Raw genomic sequence first — 18019 nt, forward strand, 5'->3', positions numbered from 1 at the left:
CATCAATATCTACAGGTGATGTGATCAAGTATGTGATCCTGCACTTCCGGGTGTGGGGGGGTGCGCGCCCACCGTGGCTGTGAATTGACACAGCACAAGCCTAACAGCGAGTGCCAGCTAATAGATGTCTACCGGCACCCGCTGATCGGCGAGGAGAGAGACAGATTGGACCTCTGCCTATGTAAACAAGGCAGAGCTCCGTTCTGACGGGGAAAGTGATGGATTTTGTGTCGCTGCAAAGCAGGGAATAAAATCCATCACTTCTGTTAGTAAAAGCAGCACACATACTAAACACAAACACTGGATAGGCACACATTTAACCCTTTGATCGCCCCAGATGTTTAACCTCTTCCCAGCCAGTGTCATTAGCACAGTGATAGTGCACATATTAAGCACTGATCACTTTGCTATTGTCACTGGTTCCCACAAAGAGTCAGACTGTCCGCTGCAATATCGCAGTCCTTCCATAAGTTGCTGATCGTCGCCATTACTAGTATAAATATTACAGTACATATCCCAAAGTTTATAGACTCTTTAAACTTTTGCGCAAACCAATCAATGTGCACTTATTAGGATTTTTTTTTACCAAAAATTTGTAGCAGAATACACATTGGCCTAAATTTATGAAGAAATTTTAATTTTTTAAATTTTTTTATTGGATATGTTTTATAGCAAAAAGTATCTTTTTTTTTTTTTTTTTTTTCAAACCACTTGCCCATTTTTGTTTATAGTGCAAAAAATAATAACCACGGAGGTAATCAAATACCACCAAAAGAAAGCTCTATTTGTGGTAAAAAAAAAACAGGACCTACGTCTTTTTGGGGTACAGCATCACATGACTGTGCAATTGTCAGTTAAAGTAACGCAGTGCGGTATCACAAAAAATGTCCTGGTCATGAAGGGGGGTAAAACTTCTGGAAGTCAAGTGGTTAATGTCTGTATAATGTATTAAAAATTGACCTTACTTTGGAATTTCTATCTGTACATATTTCTATCTGTACATATCTGTAGATATGCAATCAGTCATATCAGACCTTTGGCGATTCTATGCACAAGCTTTCTGGACACTATATCCAATACTCTTGAAAGCCTTTTGGTATAGAATTTTCTATCAGATGGGTCACCAGGTCTTTCCTCAGGCCTTTTCAATTATGGCATGCATATGTAATAACACATGTGCATAGGCAATTTGTACACATACTAGAAGCCACCTAACCTGCCAAGTCAGAGTGTGGGTTAAAACTGGAGTATATGGAGGAAACCTATGTGAACACAGGGAGAGCATGTGTAACTCGTGCAGATTGTGCCCTGGCAAAGATTTGAACCAGTGCTACAAGTCTTAACCACTAAGCCACTGTGCCGCCCACTTAAAGCGTAACTCCACTTTTGTTGAGGTAAAAAAACATACCCTCTGTGTGATCTTTGTACATTGCAGGGATTTTAACAAACTTTGTTTCAGATTCCTCCCTTTTGTTATTCTGAAGAAATCTGTTTGTTCCTCTATGCTGAGTGGGTCTAATGGGAGTGGTTTCATAATCTGTCAGCTGTGGCAGCTGCAGAGCTCTAATGAGGAAATCTGCTGGGCCTGCATCCCTGTTCCTATTGGGAGTATCTCACCAAAAATGACATTTTTGTTGCAGGGGATGCCAGAAATCTGACTTGTATCTTAGTGCAGACTTCTGGGAAAATTGGTGAGCCAATCACACAAGCAGGAAATTATGTTTCTGGGGTGTGGTCAGTACACATTCTGTGTACAGAACACCTCCAGGTAGCCATATTGCATTGTATTTTCACAGCTGCAGATTGAAAAGGAAAGTTCATTTTTAATAACATTCAATCACAATATGATTTGTGTCGCAACTGTATACGCTATATTGTTTTTTCTTTATTTGCTGATTTTTTTCCCCACGAAAGTGGAGTTACCCTTTTAAGGTATTTTTTTTTTTTTTTAGGAATTAATTTGTACTAAATGCATAGTTAAGCACAGCTGCAACTCATGTTCTTCCATGACAATAGGCCAATTTAACCATTTCATGGAATACTATTGATAAAAGATACTTATTCCAAAAGGAATTGGTAACGATTTCTGTCTTATAATAAGTTGAGATCTTTGAACCCAAATACAAAAATGTGATTCATTGGACTGTACCAGTTCTTGTATGTTGTGGCTGTCTTAGGTTTCTTTTTTTTTTCAAGTATATAGTATTTTTCCTGCAAGTACAGAATAATAGTGGTTTTCTGTGCATGTAACTGATACATCAAACAAGATGACACGTTTTCCCAGCTACTTTCTGTGAACTACAAAAGAACACCTTCCCATGTAATGGATTGGAAGAGGGGTTTGTAGTTCAGATAAAGCGAGCAGCCTAATGTGACAGCAATAAATCCTTCCATAGGTGAAGTGAGTGAACAGGGACAGGAAGTAAAAAAGGGAAAATTCCTCAATAGGGGAAATAATGCAGTCACCTTTTTTAAGGGCAGCCATGTTGCAAAATATTACTGTTTGTCTTTGGGTTTAGATACCACTTACCGCATATCAACGTAGCTCTACGTCGGCTGCAATAAGTGGCTGTACCAGGGTGATGCCTGCAGCTAGAGGCATCATCCCAGTACCGTTTTTTAGAGTCGGGGGTCGGCTTTCAGGTGGTAACGACCAATGCGGCTCAGGAGCCGCTCGATCGTTACCCCAGCGAGCAGGAGGGGACGCCCTCCCTCCTCCTTCCGCAGCTCTGCCTGGGTCTCCCGTCCCACCGGGAGACCCGGGCAACCAGCCGGCACCTCCGCCGGCTGGTTGGAGTCCCAATCAAAGCTGGCCGCGGCTTCGATCGGGTCTCCGATGACGTAACCCGGAGGCGGCATCCATGACGTCATATCCTGGTTACTCGGCGGCTAAAGGCTCCGAATTTTAAAAGTGACTGTATTCAAAAACGCAGTTTTCGGCATTTTGAATACATTGAAGTGCAGTCGTGGGGTCTCCATAAAGAGTACCTGTCACTGCCTATTGCTGTCACAAGGGATGTTTACATTGTTTGTGACAGCAATAAAAGTGATCAGATTTTTTATTTATTTTTTTTTTTCAAAACCTGTGCTAAAATTAAAAAAAGAAATAAAATAAATAGGAAAACATTTTTTCTCTTACGTCCTCCGACAGTCGCCGCCTCTTCATATTCGTCACCAATGGGGTTATTGACCTTTGCTCCGCAGGAGTAGCTAGGCAACAGAATATATTAATATCAAAGCTTTTAGAGCTGGTCCCCTCAGTCAATACCTCCCTGCTTCCTGCATACCAACTCAGTTTCACATGCCTAGCTCAGGAGTACGCAGGCTGTTCCTGTGCTGGGGCTCTTAGTCTCAGCCACTTTTCTCTTTTTTGATTTTATTTGAAGTTTTTTCTCTTTCTTTTACTTAGCTGTTTGTTTCCAGCATTAGTTAGTTCTTCTGATGAAGATGATCGTGCGGAGCTGGGTCTCAGTCTGGCCACCCTGGATCCCAGGGCTCAGGGCCAGGGGCTTCCCAGCCTGCCATCGAGCGTTCAGCTTAGGTTTTACCCTGGCACATTGAACGACCTATCCCTGTTCGCTGCAGGGATGCTATCGGTGAGGTGGCTACCTCACTGGACGCCATTGCGGTTTCGCACCGCAACTCCACTGCGTCATGCTTGCGACACTCCCTGTCCTCAGTACTGCGGTTTGGTTGCTGAAGCAGGCTCCCCACGCCATCCGGACTGGTAAGTGTATCTCTATGTGGGGACCTGTCTATTTGGGTGTCAGTCTGGGACTGTGTGACCCTGCATGTCTGTGTGGCTGCTGTGCTCCTGTGTGCACTTGCTGCCTGTGTGTGGGCTGTGAGGGGGGGGGGCTCTCCCGCTCTGCTGGGTGTCATATGAAGCAGTAAGATTTTAGACATGCTGTGTGGCGATCGCTGCAGCGATCCGCCATTTTTTCTGGGGCAAAAATTATGGTGGCAGGTCCTGTGAGGTACTGCACACGTTTTTGGCGCCAAACGCCTCCGTTTTGAGCGGCGATCGATCCCACATGTCAGCGCCATGTTCTCTTTGCCCAGGGTTTTGTCCTCAGCCAGCGGCCATGTTTGTGTAGCCTTGCAGAGGCTTCATAGGGGCTGTCAGTCTTGCATCACTTCCTTTTCCTCTGGGACAGCGATCGGTGCAGCAGCCTGTGTGAGCTCTCCAGGTTTTATATCTCCTTTTTTCCTGTATTCCTTTCCCAGTTTCTTATCCCTGTGGGGGTCAGTGTGTTCAGTGGGTGCGGTGGGCAGCGCTCGCCGCGATCTTAAAGGGGCAGTATCCTTTATTAATTTTTTTGCTGGGGCATGGATTCTCAGGATTGCAAGTTTCCTCCTACCCTGGTGGGGGGCCAAGGGGCTGCTGCATCCCCCGAGGGGGCTGATCTGGCTACTATTGTGGCTAACTTAGCTGCTCAGGTGCAGATGCTGGTGGCTGATCGATCCACAAAACGGCCCAGGGTGTCTATTTCCTCTGATTCAGAGGGCGATGGGGCTGCTATGGCTGGAGTGCCCTTCTCAGGGTCTCACTCATCCCTGGACCTTGTGGGGTCTGACGGGGAGGCTGAGGTGGAAGGGGTTGATAATTCTCCCCCTGGCTCGTCTGAAGAGCTTGCACTCATGGATGAGTTGGTTGCTTCTATCAAGCAAACGCTGCATTTGCAGGATGAACCATGTTCTCCTGCTTTGATGTCCTCTTATGGGACGCAGAGGAAACGCAAAACATTGCAGGTTTTTCCTTGCTCTACGGAATTTCAGCGCGCGGTTGATGAGCAATGGCGCAATTTAAAGAAGCCTTTTGCTGTGCCGAGTAGGTTCAAGCTGCGTTATCCCTTTACACCAGCTACTGATGAGCGTTGGTGTGTGCCGCCTCAGGTGGATCACGCGGTGGCAATTTTGAATAAATCAACTGCGATCCCTGCTGAGGATACACCGGTGTTCCGGGACCCGACGGACAGGAGATTGTAATCTCTGGCCCGTCATGCCTATACGGTTGCTGGTTCTATGCTGAAGCCTATTTTTGCTTCCATTATGGCAGCCCAGGCTATTGCGGATTGGACGCAGGTGCTCAGGCGCACTCTGGTGGCTGACTCTGCCCCGCCGACAACTTTGGCTATGGTGGATCAGATTCATCAGGGTGTCATGTATTTGTGTGATGCGGACTTGGATTTAGTCCCTTTGGCTGCGCGTCTTTCTAGTGTGGCAGTCTTGAACCGTCGCCTGATATGGTTGAAATGCTGGTCGGTTGACCAATCTTCTCGCAAGACTCTGGCGAATTTGCCCTACGCGGGATCTGCCTTTTTGGCGAATCTTTGGATACTCTGATAAAGGGTATTTCTGGGGGTAAGAGCACTCTCTTGCCCCAATCTCACAAGAATAAGTTTGTTCGCGGTAAGAATGCTTAGTTTAGGCCCTCTCAGGGGTCTTTTCGTGCCTTTCGGTCGCACTATAAGGGCAAGCCCTTCAAAGGCCAAGGCTCCCAGAAGAAGCCGTGGGCGGGTTAGCAGAAGTCCGGCCAGTCCGGATCCGCTACCCATAACAATGCGGCCTGAAGGGGCGCCCTCACCCGTTTCTGGGGTGGGGGGACGTTTGCTCGGTTTTCTTCAACCCTGGCTGGACCGCATTCGGGACAGGTGGGTTCAGGAAATCGTTCGATCTGGATACAAGATCGAGTTTCTCTCTCGGCTGGCGGGCAGATTTTTCCCCTCAAACCTTCAGCTGACTCCGGAGCGCTTGCAGGATCTGCACCTGGCGGTGCGGGATTTGCGGGCCCAGGGAGTGGTGGTCCCAGTGCCTCATCGGGACAGATTTCGGGGGTTCTATTCCAATCTGTTCACTGTGCCCAGAAAGGAGGGCAAAGTACGTCCGATTCTGGACTTAAAAGCTCTGAACCGCTTTGTGCGGGTTCGCAAGTTTCGCATGGAATCCCTGCGCTCGGTGGTGGCTGCCCTGGTTCCGGGGGAATTCATGGCCTCCATCGACTTGAAGGATGCGTACCTACACATCCCCATTTTCGAGGGTCACCAGAGGTACCTTCGATTTGCCATTGCGGAGGATCATTATCAATTCGTGGCGTTACCCTTCGGTCTCGCTTCAGCTCCGCGGGTTTTCACCAAGGTGCTTGCGCCGGTTCTGGCTTTACTGAGAGCCCAGGGCATTTCTGTCCTGGGGTATCTGGACCATATTCTGATTCGGTCCGCGACCAGTCAGGGTCTGGTGAACGACCTGTCCATCACAATGCAGACTCTGCAGGAATTCGGCTGGTCGATAAATTTTGCAAAATCGACGTTGTGTCCGTCGGTTCGTCTTCCCTACCTGGGGATGATTCTGTTCAGGCGAAGGTCTTCCTGCCGGAAGACAAGCTTCGGACACTTCAGTGCGAAGTCAGGTCCCTCAGGGACAATCAGTGCTCGTCCCTCCGGACGTGTATGAGGTGTCTGGGATTGATGGTTTCGGCCTTCGAGGCGATTCCCTTCGCCCAGTTTCACACACGGGAGCTTCAGGCGGAGGTCCTGGCCAAATGGGACGGGCGTCCGCAATCTCTGGATCTGCGGCTGTCGTTAAGCCATCTCACCCGCAGGGGTCTTTTGTGGTGGCTCCAGTCCACGGCGGTGTCGGGGGGCAAGTCCTTTCGTCCTTTGTCGTGGATGGTGATCACCACGGATGCCAGCCTGTCGGGCTGGGGTGGTGTTCTGGGCGTTTTGTCCGCCCAGGGAACTTGGTCGGAGGAGGAATCCTCCCTTCCGATCAACATTCTGGAATTGCGAGCGATAAATCTCTGTCTTCTGCGTTGGACGGACAGGCTTCAGGGCTGTCCAGTTCGGGTGCAGACGGACAATGCCACGGCGGTGGCCTACATCAACCACCAAGGGGGCACCAGGAGTGCCCGGGCGGCTCGGGAAGTAGCCGACATTCTGTCTTGGGCCGAGACGTACGTCCCGGCGATCTCTGCAGTTCACATTCCGGGGGTGGAAAACTGGTAGGCGGATTATCTGAGCCGCCAGACCCTGGACCAGGGGGAATGGTCCCTTCACCCGGATGTCTTCCAGATGTTGTGCGCGAAGTGGGGGTCCCCAGATGTGGACCTGTTTGCGTCTCGTCTAAACACCAAGGTGGAAAGGTTCGTGGCAAGGACGCGCGATCCTCGGGCGGACGCCTCGGACGCGTTAGTGACGCCCTGGCATCAGTATCGCCTGATGTATGCCTTTCCACCGATTCAGCTGCTGTCCAGGTTCCTTCGCAGGTTGGCCTCGGAACCAAAAACGGTGATTCAGGTGGCACCGGACTGGCCTCGCCGGTCTTGGTACGCAGACCTCGTGAATCTGGCGGTCGACGCTCCGTGGCGTCTGCCACTTCGAGAAGATCTCCTGTCTCAAGGACCAATATTCCATCCTGCTTTACAGTCGCTGGCTTTAACGGCCTGGCTGTTGAAAGCCAGGTCCTGAAGTATAGGGGTCTTTCCCCTGAGGTCATTCCCACTTTGATCAAGGCTAGGAAGGCCTCTTCGGGGAAGATTTACTACCGTACTTGGAAGGCTTACTTTGCCTGGTGTTAGTCCAGGGGGTATTCCCCTCGCTCATACTCTGTGTCGAGAGTGTTGGCTTTCCTTCAAACGGGCGTGGACCAGCGTTTGGCGTTGGCCACGATTAAGGGTCAGATTTCTGCGCTGGCCGTTCTCTTTCAACGTCCTGTGGCGTCTAACTCTTTGGTTAGCACCTTTGTTCAAGGGGTGCTACATTTGGTCCCTCCTAGGAGGGAGCCTTTGCCTCCATGGGATTTGAACCTTGTTCTGTCCGTGTTGCAACATGCTCCTTTTGAAAATATCAGGGAGATCTCGTTGTCTTTGTTGTCCAAGAAGGTTGCCTTCTTAGTGGCGATCACTTCGGCTCGCAGGGTGTCAGAGCTGGCGGCCTTGTCCTGCAAGTCTCCGTATTTGGTGATTCACTTGGATAAGGTGGTCTTGCGACCTAACCCATCTTTTCTTCCGAAAAGGATCTCTGAATTTCACCTCAATGAGGACATTGTCTTGCCTTCGCTTTGCGCGAAGCCTAAGCATCCGAAGGAGGTGGCCTTACATTCCTTGGATGTTGTTAGGGCGATCAGGGTTTACCTGTCATCGACTAAATCCTTTTGCAAGTCGGATTCTCTCTTTGTCCTTCCTGAGGGACCTCGGAAGGGCATGGTGGCGTCGGCTTCTACCATCGCCAAATGGATCAGACAGACCATTGAGCAGGCCTATGCTTTGAGGGGGAAGGTTCCTCCCGTGCCTGTGAAGGCGCACTCTACCAGATCTTTGAGTACGTCTTGGGCCTGTCATCATCGGGCTTCTGTGGCCCAGGTGTGTAAGGCGGCGACTTGGTCGTCCGTTCACACCTTCTCAAAATTTTACAAGGTGGATGATCAGGCATCGGCGGATGCTTCTTTTGGCCGTAAAGTTCTTAGTGCGGCAGTGCCTTAGGGTCCCTTGTTTGGGTCCTTGGCTGTTGGGGTGTTTTTTACCCCTAGGTTACTTGTTTTTTCCTGGATTGTTGCTCCTGTTGAGCACGTTTTCCTGTTGCCCAGTTGGTTCTCTTACTTTGGTAAGGTTCCTTTCTCTGATATGGGTATTGCGTTGCTTTAGGCGTGGCTGCTGTTTTCCCACCCCTCATGTCTACACTGCTTTGGGACGTCCCCATTACAGGGCCATCTTACCGAATGGGCCCGCTGGGCAGTTGCCCGGGGGCCCCGCTTGCCCGGGGGGCCCCACCTGCCCAGTGACCCAGCCCCAGCCAAGCAATAGTCTTGATTCCCGCGTGCATCCCGCCGCCGATCTTAGCAGGTGGCAAGCGCCTGTCAGCCCTGCACTGCTGTCAGGCCACTTGGGCTGTGGAGGGGGGGCCCACATCTGCAGGAATTCCTGTCCGTCTCCATGGGAACAGGCGCACACAGGACAGTCGAGTCTGACTCCCATCCGTGTGTGTGTTCACCGGACCCAGCCACCCAACTTGGAAGCTGTCATTAGCCTGGCACTGCTGTACCAATAAATATTTCCTTATCGATAATTTGCATTTTTATTCTCGTGGGTGATTGTGTAGGCGGGGCCCCAGTGTACTGCATTGCCCGGGGCCCTTCAATGCTCTTAAGATGGCACTGCCCCATTAGTGACGAATATGAAGAGGCGGCGACTGTCGGAGGACGTAAGAGAAAACGGAATTTTTGTAAACTCTTACCTGTAAAATTCCTTTCTCTGAGTCCTCCGACAGTCGCCGCCCCCGCCCCTCTTTTGGGGTTTGTTTATGTACTCTACTGCTATTCTACTGAAACTGAGTTGGTATGCAGGAAGCAGGGAGATATTGACTGAGGGGACCACCCCCTGGGGGTGGGATATGCTAAAAGCTTTGATATTAATATATTCTGTTGCCTAGCTACTCCTGCGGAGCAAAGGTCAATAACCCCATTAGTGACGAATATGAAGAGGTGGCGACTGTCGGAGGACTCAGAGAAAGGAATTTTACAGGTAAGATTTTACAAAAATTCCATTTTTTTAACCGCCCCCATGAGCTCGCGCACGAAAGAAAACCTATACGGAAGTCGTGCCCGCAAATTAAATCGCTGTTCAAACCACACGTGAGGTATCGCCGCGATCGCTAGAGCGAGAGCAAAAATTTAACAAAAAAGAGCTACTCTAAACTGGTAACTGTTAAAAAAATTTAAAGCATCGCCTATGGAGATTTTTATTGACCGTAGTTTGTTGCCATTCTGCGGGTGTGCGAAATTTTAAACAGTAACATGTTAGGTATCTATTTACTCGGCGTGACATCATCTTTCACAATATACAAAAATAAAATGGGCTCACTTTACTGTTTATTTTTTTTAAATGCAGTGAAATTTAATTTTTCCCAAAAAAATGGCATTTGAATGACTGCTGCACAAATACAGCATGACAAAAAAATATTGCAACGACCGCCATTTTATTCTCTAGAGTCTTTGAAAAAAAAAATATATATCATGTTTGGGGGTTTTAAGTAATTTTCTAGCAAAAAATACTGATTTTAACTTGTAAACAACATGTGTCAGAAATGGGCTTGGTCCAGAAGTGGTTAAAGTGTATGTATAGCCAAAACCTTTCTTTTTATTTTAGTTTTAGATAAAGTAGAAAATGGTAAAACACTTCTCATTTTATATTTGCTTTCTGCGCCTCTTTGGGGTGATTTTCCTTTAGTCTGTCCTGGAGATGCAACATTAAATGAGAGGAAATATTTACAGGGTGAAGAGAGTTCCCCTCTCTGACAGTTGTCACCACAACAGGTGTCTTTTGTTGCTCCATTGAGGATTCCACATTTTGTCTTTTCCCTCACCTCCAGTCCTGGTGACAGTGATCAGTAAGACAGAGGTGGTGAATCTCCTCAGGGGGAATGTAGAAAGCGATACAAAACTTGACAGGATTGCTAATCATTCCCTACTCCATTCAAAACTCTGAATTGAGTTCTAGGTTTAAATGTACTTCAGTTATTCCATTATTTGTTTTACTCATCAATTAGTATGCTTTCTTTTTTTTAAGATCTCTTTATTTAAAGATTCGGATAGAGAAGATTTTGGATTTAGTGTAGCTGATGGCTTACTGGAGAAGGGCGTGTATGTGAAGAACATTCGTTCCAATGGACCTGGAGATATAGGAGGCCTGAAGCCATTTGACCGGCTACTGCAGGTAACACAAGTGTGTGTTGTATGTCATGATTTGTATGTAGAAGTCTACTGCCAAATGTAAAGCAGAATTTCTCTGTCGCTCATTGACAGACGCAGTCCTCTTTGATTAATATCAGTAGGGTTATACTGCCCCCTACAGGAGTAGGACACTAGGCAGGAAAAACGTTCTGGCCACACCTTAGGGGCAGTCCCAGAGGGTATATCCTCTCTCTCCCTGCTACATGATGTCAGTTTTTTTCTGCCTAGTCAGGAGTAAGGACCTAAGTTCCTTGCTGGGATCTCTGGTCCTGGCAAGCTTTTTTAGATAAATCTTTTTTAGTTAGCTTTTACTCTCCAGTTTTTGTTCCTGTGAGATCTTCAAGCAATTATGCTGGAGCTGGGCGACGGGCTGGATGTTGAGATCCAGTGGTCACCCCAGCCGGCCTACGAGCGCGTGCAGGCTCTAGCTCCGCGCTGGGTCGGCCGCGACATAGTCCCACTGACAGGGACTGGCCCCGCGAGTTAAACGTCTCGCCAGGTCGCCTACGACCAGTCGGAATCTGAGTCGCGGCGTCCGTATTGGCCGACAGCCCCCCCACCTCGGTGGAGAAGGGGTTCTGTCAGGAGTGGGTGCCCGCCTGTTCCGGTATGGTGAGTAGAATGTTCCCCCTCTCCCCCTGTCAGGTTTTGGGAGTAGACGCGGGCCCCTCCGTGGGATGGTCGGACCCTCGTGATCCCGGGTTCCCCTCTATCCTGTGACACACTCCACATATCTCCCCCTCGCTAGTATGAGTTGGTGAGTAAAGTATACCACTCCAGGAGGCTTGGTTTGGGAGCTGACAATCTGTATGAGTCTGTCGCTGCAAGGAAAGCCTGCATTGTAGGTCTAAGGAATCCATGACTGATGTCGGTCAAGGATGGAGACAGGGCGCCGCTGGCGTTACTGTTGAAACAGTCGTGCAGAGGGGTGATACTATCAGGCACTTACCTATCGCACGGGAGTCCTCTATTAGCGGTGTAGCCGCACAGAGCCGCCATTCTTCAGCGGGCCGCGCGGAGCCGCCATTTTGGTGTAGCCTAATGTCTCCTGTATGGCGGCGGCCATCTTGGATACACCCAGCCTGCCTCAAGGAGCAGCGGTGGGAGTGCCGGAAGACGTGTAAAGGGGCGGAGCCGCTCCTTTACCCGGGTAAATCGATCCATAAGACTTCCTGTTCTGTAAGGACAGCGCTGAGAGCAGTTCGGTAGAAGCTTCTGTGCATCAGGTGGTGAGCCCTTGGGGTCTCTCTCTCTCTCTCTCTCTCTGTGGGGGTCCGAAGCAGGTGGCACTGAGGGGCACTGTTGCGCTGGGGGATTACATACAAAAAAAGAAAAAAAAAAAGTTTTTTCTTTTGCAATCCTTGTTTGCTGGCAGGTGTTCCTGGATTTGTCATGGACCCTGCCACACATGTATCCCCACCTGATCCCCTCGAGGTGGCTGCAGGACCCTCCAGTTCTCCACTGACTATTGATGATGCTTTGGTCAGCGGTTTTGGAGTCTTTTGTATCCCGGGTGGAGGTGGCCTGTCAGGGACGGGGGGCGAAAAAGCGACCCCCGCCTACCCCTATTTCGTCTGACACTTCAGATACAGATTCTGAGCGTGTCGCGGCGGCTGCAGGTCCCTCTTCTGTCTCGTATCCCATCTACTCAGATAGCGAGGAAGACATTTCTGCCTCCGCTATAGCGCAAGATGAAGCGCTGGTAGATGCACTGATTGTGTCTGTGCGGGAAACTTTAAGACTTGAGGTTACACCTACGGAGGCAGTTGATACTGAAATTGCTTTTGGTACTCGCAAGCCTACCAAGATGGCAAAGGTGTTTCCTTTGCCCAAATGTTTTCAAGATATAATTAAGGAAGAATGGGTCGGTCCAAAACGAACCCCTGGTATTTCCAAGCGGATTGCTAGATGCTATCCGTTTGAAGAATCCCTCCTTAATAAATGGACGGTACCACCGTCGGTGGATTCACCGATTTCCAGACTAAATAAAGCTACTGTTATCCCGGTGGAGGACGCTCCGTCTTTTCGGGACCCGGTGGACCGTAAAGCGGAATCTATATCCGCTTTATGTTTTCCCTGATAGGGTTAGCCTTTAGGCCAGTGTTCACCATTGCGCTGGTTGCACAAACATTGACAGAGTGGACCAAGTTGTTACGCCGAGATCTGGAGGGGAGAAGTCTCCCTCCGGCAGTATCGGACTTGCTGGAGCAGATGGTACAAGCGCTACAGTTTGTCTGTGACGCCGCCCTGGACGCCGCTCCTTTAATGGGGCGCGTATCGATCTCGGCGGTGGTCCTTCGGCGTATGCTGTGGTTAAAATGCTGGTCGGCGGATCAAGCTTTCAAAAAAGCCTTGGCTAATCTCCCCTTTCAAGGGGATCGCATGTTTGGTGCCACCTTGGATGAGATCATCAAGGGTATCACTGGTGGCAAGAGCACCTTTTTACCACAGACTACTAAGGGGAAAGGACCTCGTCGCAGACGGGGACCTTCCTTTTCCGCTCATAAGAAGTTTTTTCGCTCCGCTGGGGCGGGCGATAAGGCGAAGTCCTCTAAAGCCCCCCCCAGGGGGTTTCAAAGGGCGCTGGTCGGGTAAGCAAAGGTCCGGCTCTGCCAGACCTGAAGACAAGACCACTACAGCCTGAAGGTGCGCCCCCACCCATATCTGGGGTGGGGGGACGTCTTCACCGGTTTCCGGACCCATGGCTCTCCAGGATTCCAGACAAATGGGTTCAAGAGGTCATACGGTCGGGATACAAGATCGAGTTTCGATCACTTCCACCAGTGCGGTTCTTCCCTTCCAATATCCGACTATCCCCGGATCGCTTAGAAGCTTTGCGGGGGGCAGTGACGGATTTGATACAACAAGGAGTGGTGGTCCCCGTTCCTTGGACAGAACGTTTTCAGGGGTTCTATTCGAACCTATAAAAGAGGGCAAGGTGCGTCCAATTCTGGACTTGAGAGCACTCAATCATTTTGTCCGGGTGCAAAAATTCAAGATGTCCATTCGCACAGTAGTGGCCTCCCTGCATCAGGGGGATTTTCTGGCGTCCATAGACATCAAGGATGCCTATCTTCACACTCCCATTTACGTAGGACAAAAGCGTTTCCTTCGCTTTTCCGTGGGAGAGAACCGTTATCAGTTACCCTTTGGTCTCGCCTCTGCTCCCCAGGTCTTCACAAAGGTTTTGGCCCCAGTTTTGGCGCTGTTGCGACAGCGGGGCATATCGGTTCTAGGCTACCTAGACGATCTTCTTCTCCGTGCGGAGTCTCCGCAGGCTCTGTTGCTAAACTTGGAGATCACTATGATCTCTTTGGAAGAGTTCGGGTGGCTAGTGAACCGACAGAAATCATCCCTGGTCCCCACCAGGAGACTGAACTATCTGGGCCTAACTTTGGATACATCCTTGGCAAAAGTGTTTCTCCCGGCGGAGAAACTCCGAAAGATTCAGTCGACGACTCAGTTATTATTGACCGTCAACTGGCCTTCCCTGCGGACTTGCATGAGGGTTCTGGGACTGATGGTGGCCTCCTTCGAGGCAATACCGTTTGCCCAGTCTCATACCCGGATTCTTCAAAAGGAGATTCTTCTCAAATGGAACCGGAATCCAGATTCCCTGGACAATCAGATCCGGCTGAGCGAACGGACCAGGAAATCTCTGGTTTGGTGGCTTCGGTCACCAATGCTCAGTCAGGGGAAGTCATTTCTTCCAATCTATTGGACGATTGTCACCACGGATGCCAGTCTATCCGGGTGGGGTGGGGTTCTCGGCAGACGATCTGCTCAGGGGCTCTGGTCCCTGGAAGAATCCAGGTTACTGATAAATGTATTGGAACTGAGAGCGATCAGACTTTGTCTGATTCACTGGACCGAGCGGCTCCGGGGCAGCCCAGTGCGGATTCAGTCGGACAATGCCACGGCAGTGGCTTACGTCAATCACCAGGGGGGCACCGAGAGTGTCCTGGCGGCCGTAGAAGTGGCCGGCTTCCTTCGTTGGGTGGAACGATTTGTTCCAGCTCTCTCCGCAGTATTCCTTCCGGGGGTGGAAAATTGGCAGGCAGATTTTCTCAGCCGTCAGATTCTGGATCAATGGGAATGGTCTCTTCATCCAGAGGTATTTCACCAATTGTGCCTTCGTTGGGGCACCCCGGATGTGGATCTGTTGGCATCTCGGTTCAACAGGAAGGTGCGGAGGTTTGTAGCCCGCTCCCGAGATCCTCTAGCGAATGCCGCAGACGCGCTGGTCGCCCCATGGGGGCAGTATCGGCTACTGTATGCCTTCCCTCCTCTCAAGTTGCTGCCGAAACTTCTTCGCAGGATAGAGGTGGAGGGAATTCCAGTTATCCTGGTAGCTCCGGACTGGCCCCGTCGGGCCTGGTACGCCGACCTGGTCAGGCTGGTCGCGGACGCTCCTTGGCGACTTCCTCTCAGGGAGGATCTGCTGTCTCAGGGACCGATCTTCCATCCTGCTTTACGATCGCTGGCTTTATCGGCCTGGCTATTGAGACCCAGGTGCTGAAGGACAAGGGGTTGTCAGCTTCAGTTATTCCTACTCTAATTAAAGCGAGGAAAGCGACTTCCAGAAAAGTCTATCATCGCACATGGAAGTCTTATATCGCGTGGTGTGAATCCTTTGGGTTTCCTCCACGTTCTTACTCGGTAGCCCGAATATTGGCTTTTCTGCAACGGGGTTGAGCAGAAACTGTCCTTGAGCACTATCTAAGGGTCAAGGTTTCAGCGTTAGCAATCTTCTTTCAAAAGCCTCTGGCTACTCATTCCTTGGTGCAGAATTTGATCCAGGGGGTGCGGCACCTGGCTCCACCGGTGCGCGCGCCCTTGCCGCCCTGGGATCTTAATTTGGTGTTGTCGGTTCTTCAGAAACCTCCCTTTGAAAATATTAGGGAGATTCCCTTGCTTACTTTATCCCAGAAGGTGGCCTTTTTGGTGGCTATCACTTCTGCACGCAGGGTGTCAGAACTGGCCGCATTGTCCTGTCGTTCCCCATATCTGGTGGTTCATAGGGATAAGGTGGTTCTTCGTCCGAATCCATCCTTCCTTCCTAAGGTGGTTTCAGATTTTCATCTAAATTAGGATATTGTGCTACCTTCCCTGTGTCCTAAGCCCAGTCATCCTCGGGAGTTTGCGTTACACTCCTTGGATGTGGTTCGGGCGATCAGGGTGTACTTGACTACTACGGAATCTTTCCGTGAGACGGATTCACTTTTTGTGATCACGGATGGCCCTAGAAAGGGGTTGCCTGCGTCTGCCGCGATCATCTCTAGATGGATCAGACAGACGGTGGTACAGGCTTATTCTATTAAGGGTCGGGTTCCTCCGTTCCCTGTTAAGGCGCACTCCACTCGGGCGCTTAGTGCTTCCTGGGCCTTCCGCCATTAGGCGTCAGTGGTTCAGGTTTGCAAGGCGGCTACCTGGTCGTCGGTTCATACCTTTACAAAATTTTACAAAGTTGATGTGCTGGCATCGGCGGATGCCTCTTTTGGCCGCAAGGTTCTGCAGGCCGCTGTTTGAGGAGACCGATGGTCTACCTCGAGGGTTTTTTTCTGTTGGGTTTTCAGTTGAGTCTCATCCTTTGTCCGATGAGCCTTTCAGACTTCTGGTTGGCACCGGTTGGGCCTTCTGGATTGGATTTTGATTTCCGTTATCCCACCCCTCATTTGTGGCACTGCTTTGGGACGTCCCTACTGATATTAATCAAAGAGGACTGCGTCTGTCAATGAGCGACAGAGAAAATTGGATTTTTGACTTACCGTAAAATCCTTTTCTCTTAAGCTCATTGACAGACGCAGTACCCGCCCCTCTATTTTTGAGTTGGGTTGGGTTAAATTCTCTGACACTGCTTTGTTACATAACTGACATCCTGTAGCAGAGAGAGAGAGGATATACCCTCTGGGACTGCCCCTAAGGTGTGGCCAGAACGTTTTTCCTGCCTAGTGTCCTACTCCTGTAGGGGGCAGTATAACCCTACTGATATTAATCAAAGAGGACTGCGTCTGTCAATGAGCTTAAGAGAAAAGGATTTTACGGTAAGTCAAAAATCCAATTTTAGCTCCAGTCAAAAATCTTCTATAGCTCTGGAATATACATTGAGATATGATATGGACTCTGGGTATAAAGTGGCTTAGGACAGTGTGGCCATTGTCACACAAGCTTGTACATACCTGTAAGCTAGACACAGAACAACATCCTGTGGGCTGCAATAGCAATACTACAGTGATTGCCTAATAGGACTGCTATACATGTCAGCTTGTGTATTATGCATGTATATAGTAGAAGCTGCCTGTACTGCCACATGCTATTCTGAATTCTGCTTATACCTTTCAAACAAGAAAGACAGAAAGCAGCATGTGTTTCACAGACACAGCTAAGCAACCGATACATTTCTCAGACAGTTGAAGTGTTACTTAACCCACAACAGTAAAATCAGTCTGTGAATGAAGTAAAGCATGCTTGTTATACTTACTGTGGAACCTAAGGGGTTAATCATCCGCATTGTGTAAAAAGGCTGCTTGATCCTGTTTTCTCTGATCCTCCTTTTCTTCCATAGTCCCCAATCTATCCCCTGATAGAACAGAGCCTTGGGGCCATTCTGCACATGCTCAGTTTGGTGTGTTTTGCTAGAGAGTTTTTTTTTTTTTTTTGGGAAGGGTGCATGTGATCAGCACAGGGCCAATCAGCACTGTCCAGACAGAGGGTCAGGAGTCATGCAGATTCATAGGACAGTCAGAGGAGAATGAAAACTCCTCTTGCAAAGTAACCAGTGCTTAGAACAATCAGTTTAGAACACCACTTCCTATGTTTTCTGTTTTCAATTGTTTTTTTTTTTTTAAATGTTTTCTGAAGAAAAAAGTGTAACAGTCCTCACAAAGCTCTGTACATACAACAAAGTAGATACATAAAAGGGAGGGGAACATAAAAGGACCTTGACAAATGGGATGACCCATCTATGAGGTCCTTTATAAGCGCATACCAATAGGGAGATCAAACATGCGATCACGAATAGCTGCATAATATATACCAATAACACCATTATAAATGGAAGAATGTCATCGCAAAGACCACTTATCGTGTCTGCCTGTGGTATACCATGAGGTCTAAAACCTCAATAATACATAACCTCTATAAAGTGGTCTGCAAATTGGTAGAACATTTTACTTGTGTTATAAGAGTTTAAAAGCTCTCCCTATTGTTATCATTTTAGCAAAAGGGGGGGGGGGGGGGAGGAAGAGACAAGAGAGACAAGATATCTCCAAGTTCCTATGTTTTCATACATAGT

At 49.2% G+C, this 18019-nt stretch overlaps 1 protein-coding gene across 12 annotated transcripts in view; it reads left to right on the forward strand.

Moving 5' to 3' along the window:
* GRIP1 (glutamate receptor interacting protein 1) overlaps nt 1-18019 on the forward strand; it is a 1071013-nt gene that overhangs the window by 1049342 nt on the left and 3652 nt on the right. For all 12 annotated transcript variants that reach the window (XM_082255180.1, XM_082255172.1, XM_082255177.1 and 9 more), the window contains one exon: nt 10562-10708. In XM_082255180.1, the coding sequence (XP_082111306.1) occupies nt 10562-10708 (147 nt within the window). The remainder of the gene's footprint in view (nt 1-10561; nt 10709-18019) is intronic.

Source organism: Pelophylax lessonae, assembly GCF_965119305.1.
Source record: "Pelophylax lessonae genome assembly, chromosome: 4".
NCBI lineage: Eukaryota > Metazoa > Chordata > Amphibia > Anura > Ranidae > Pelophylax > Pelophylax lessonae.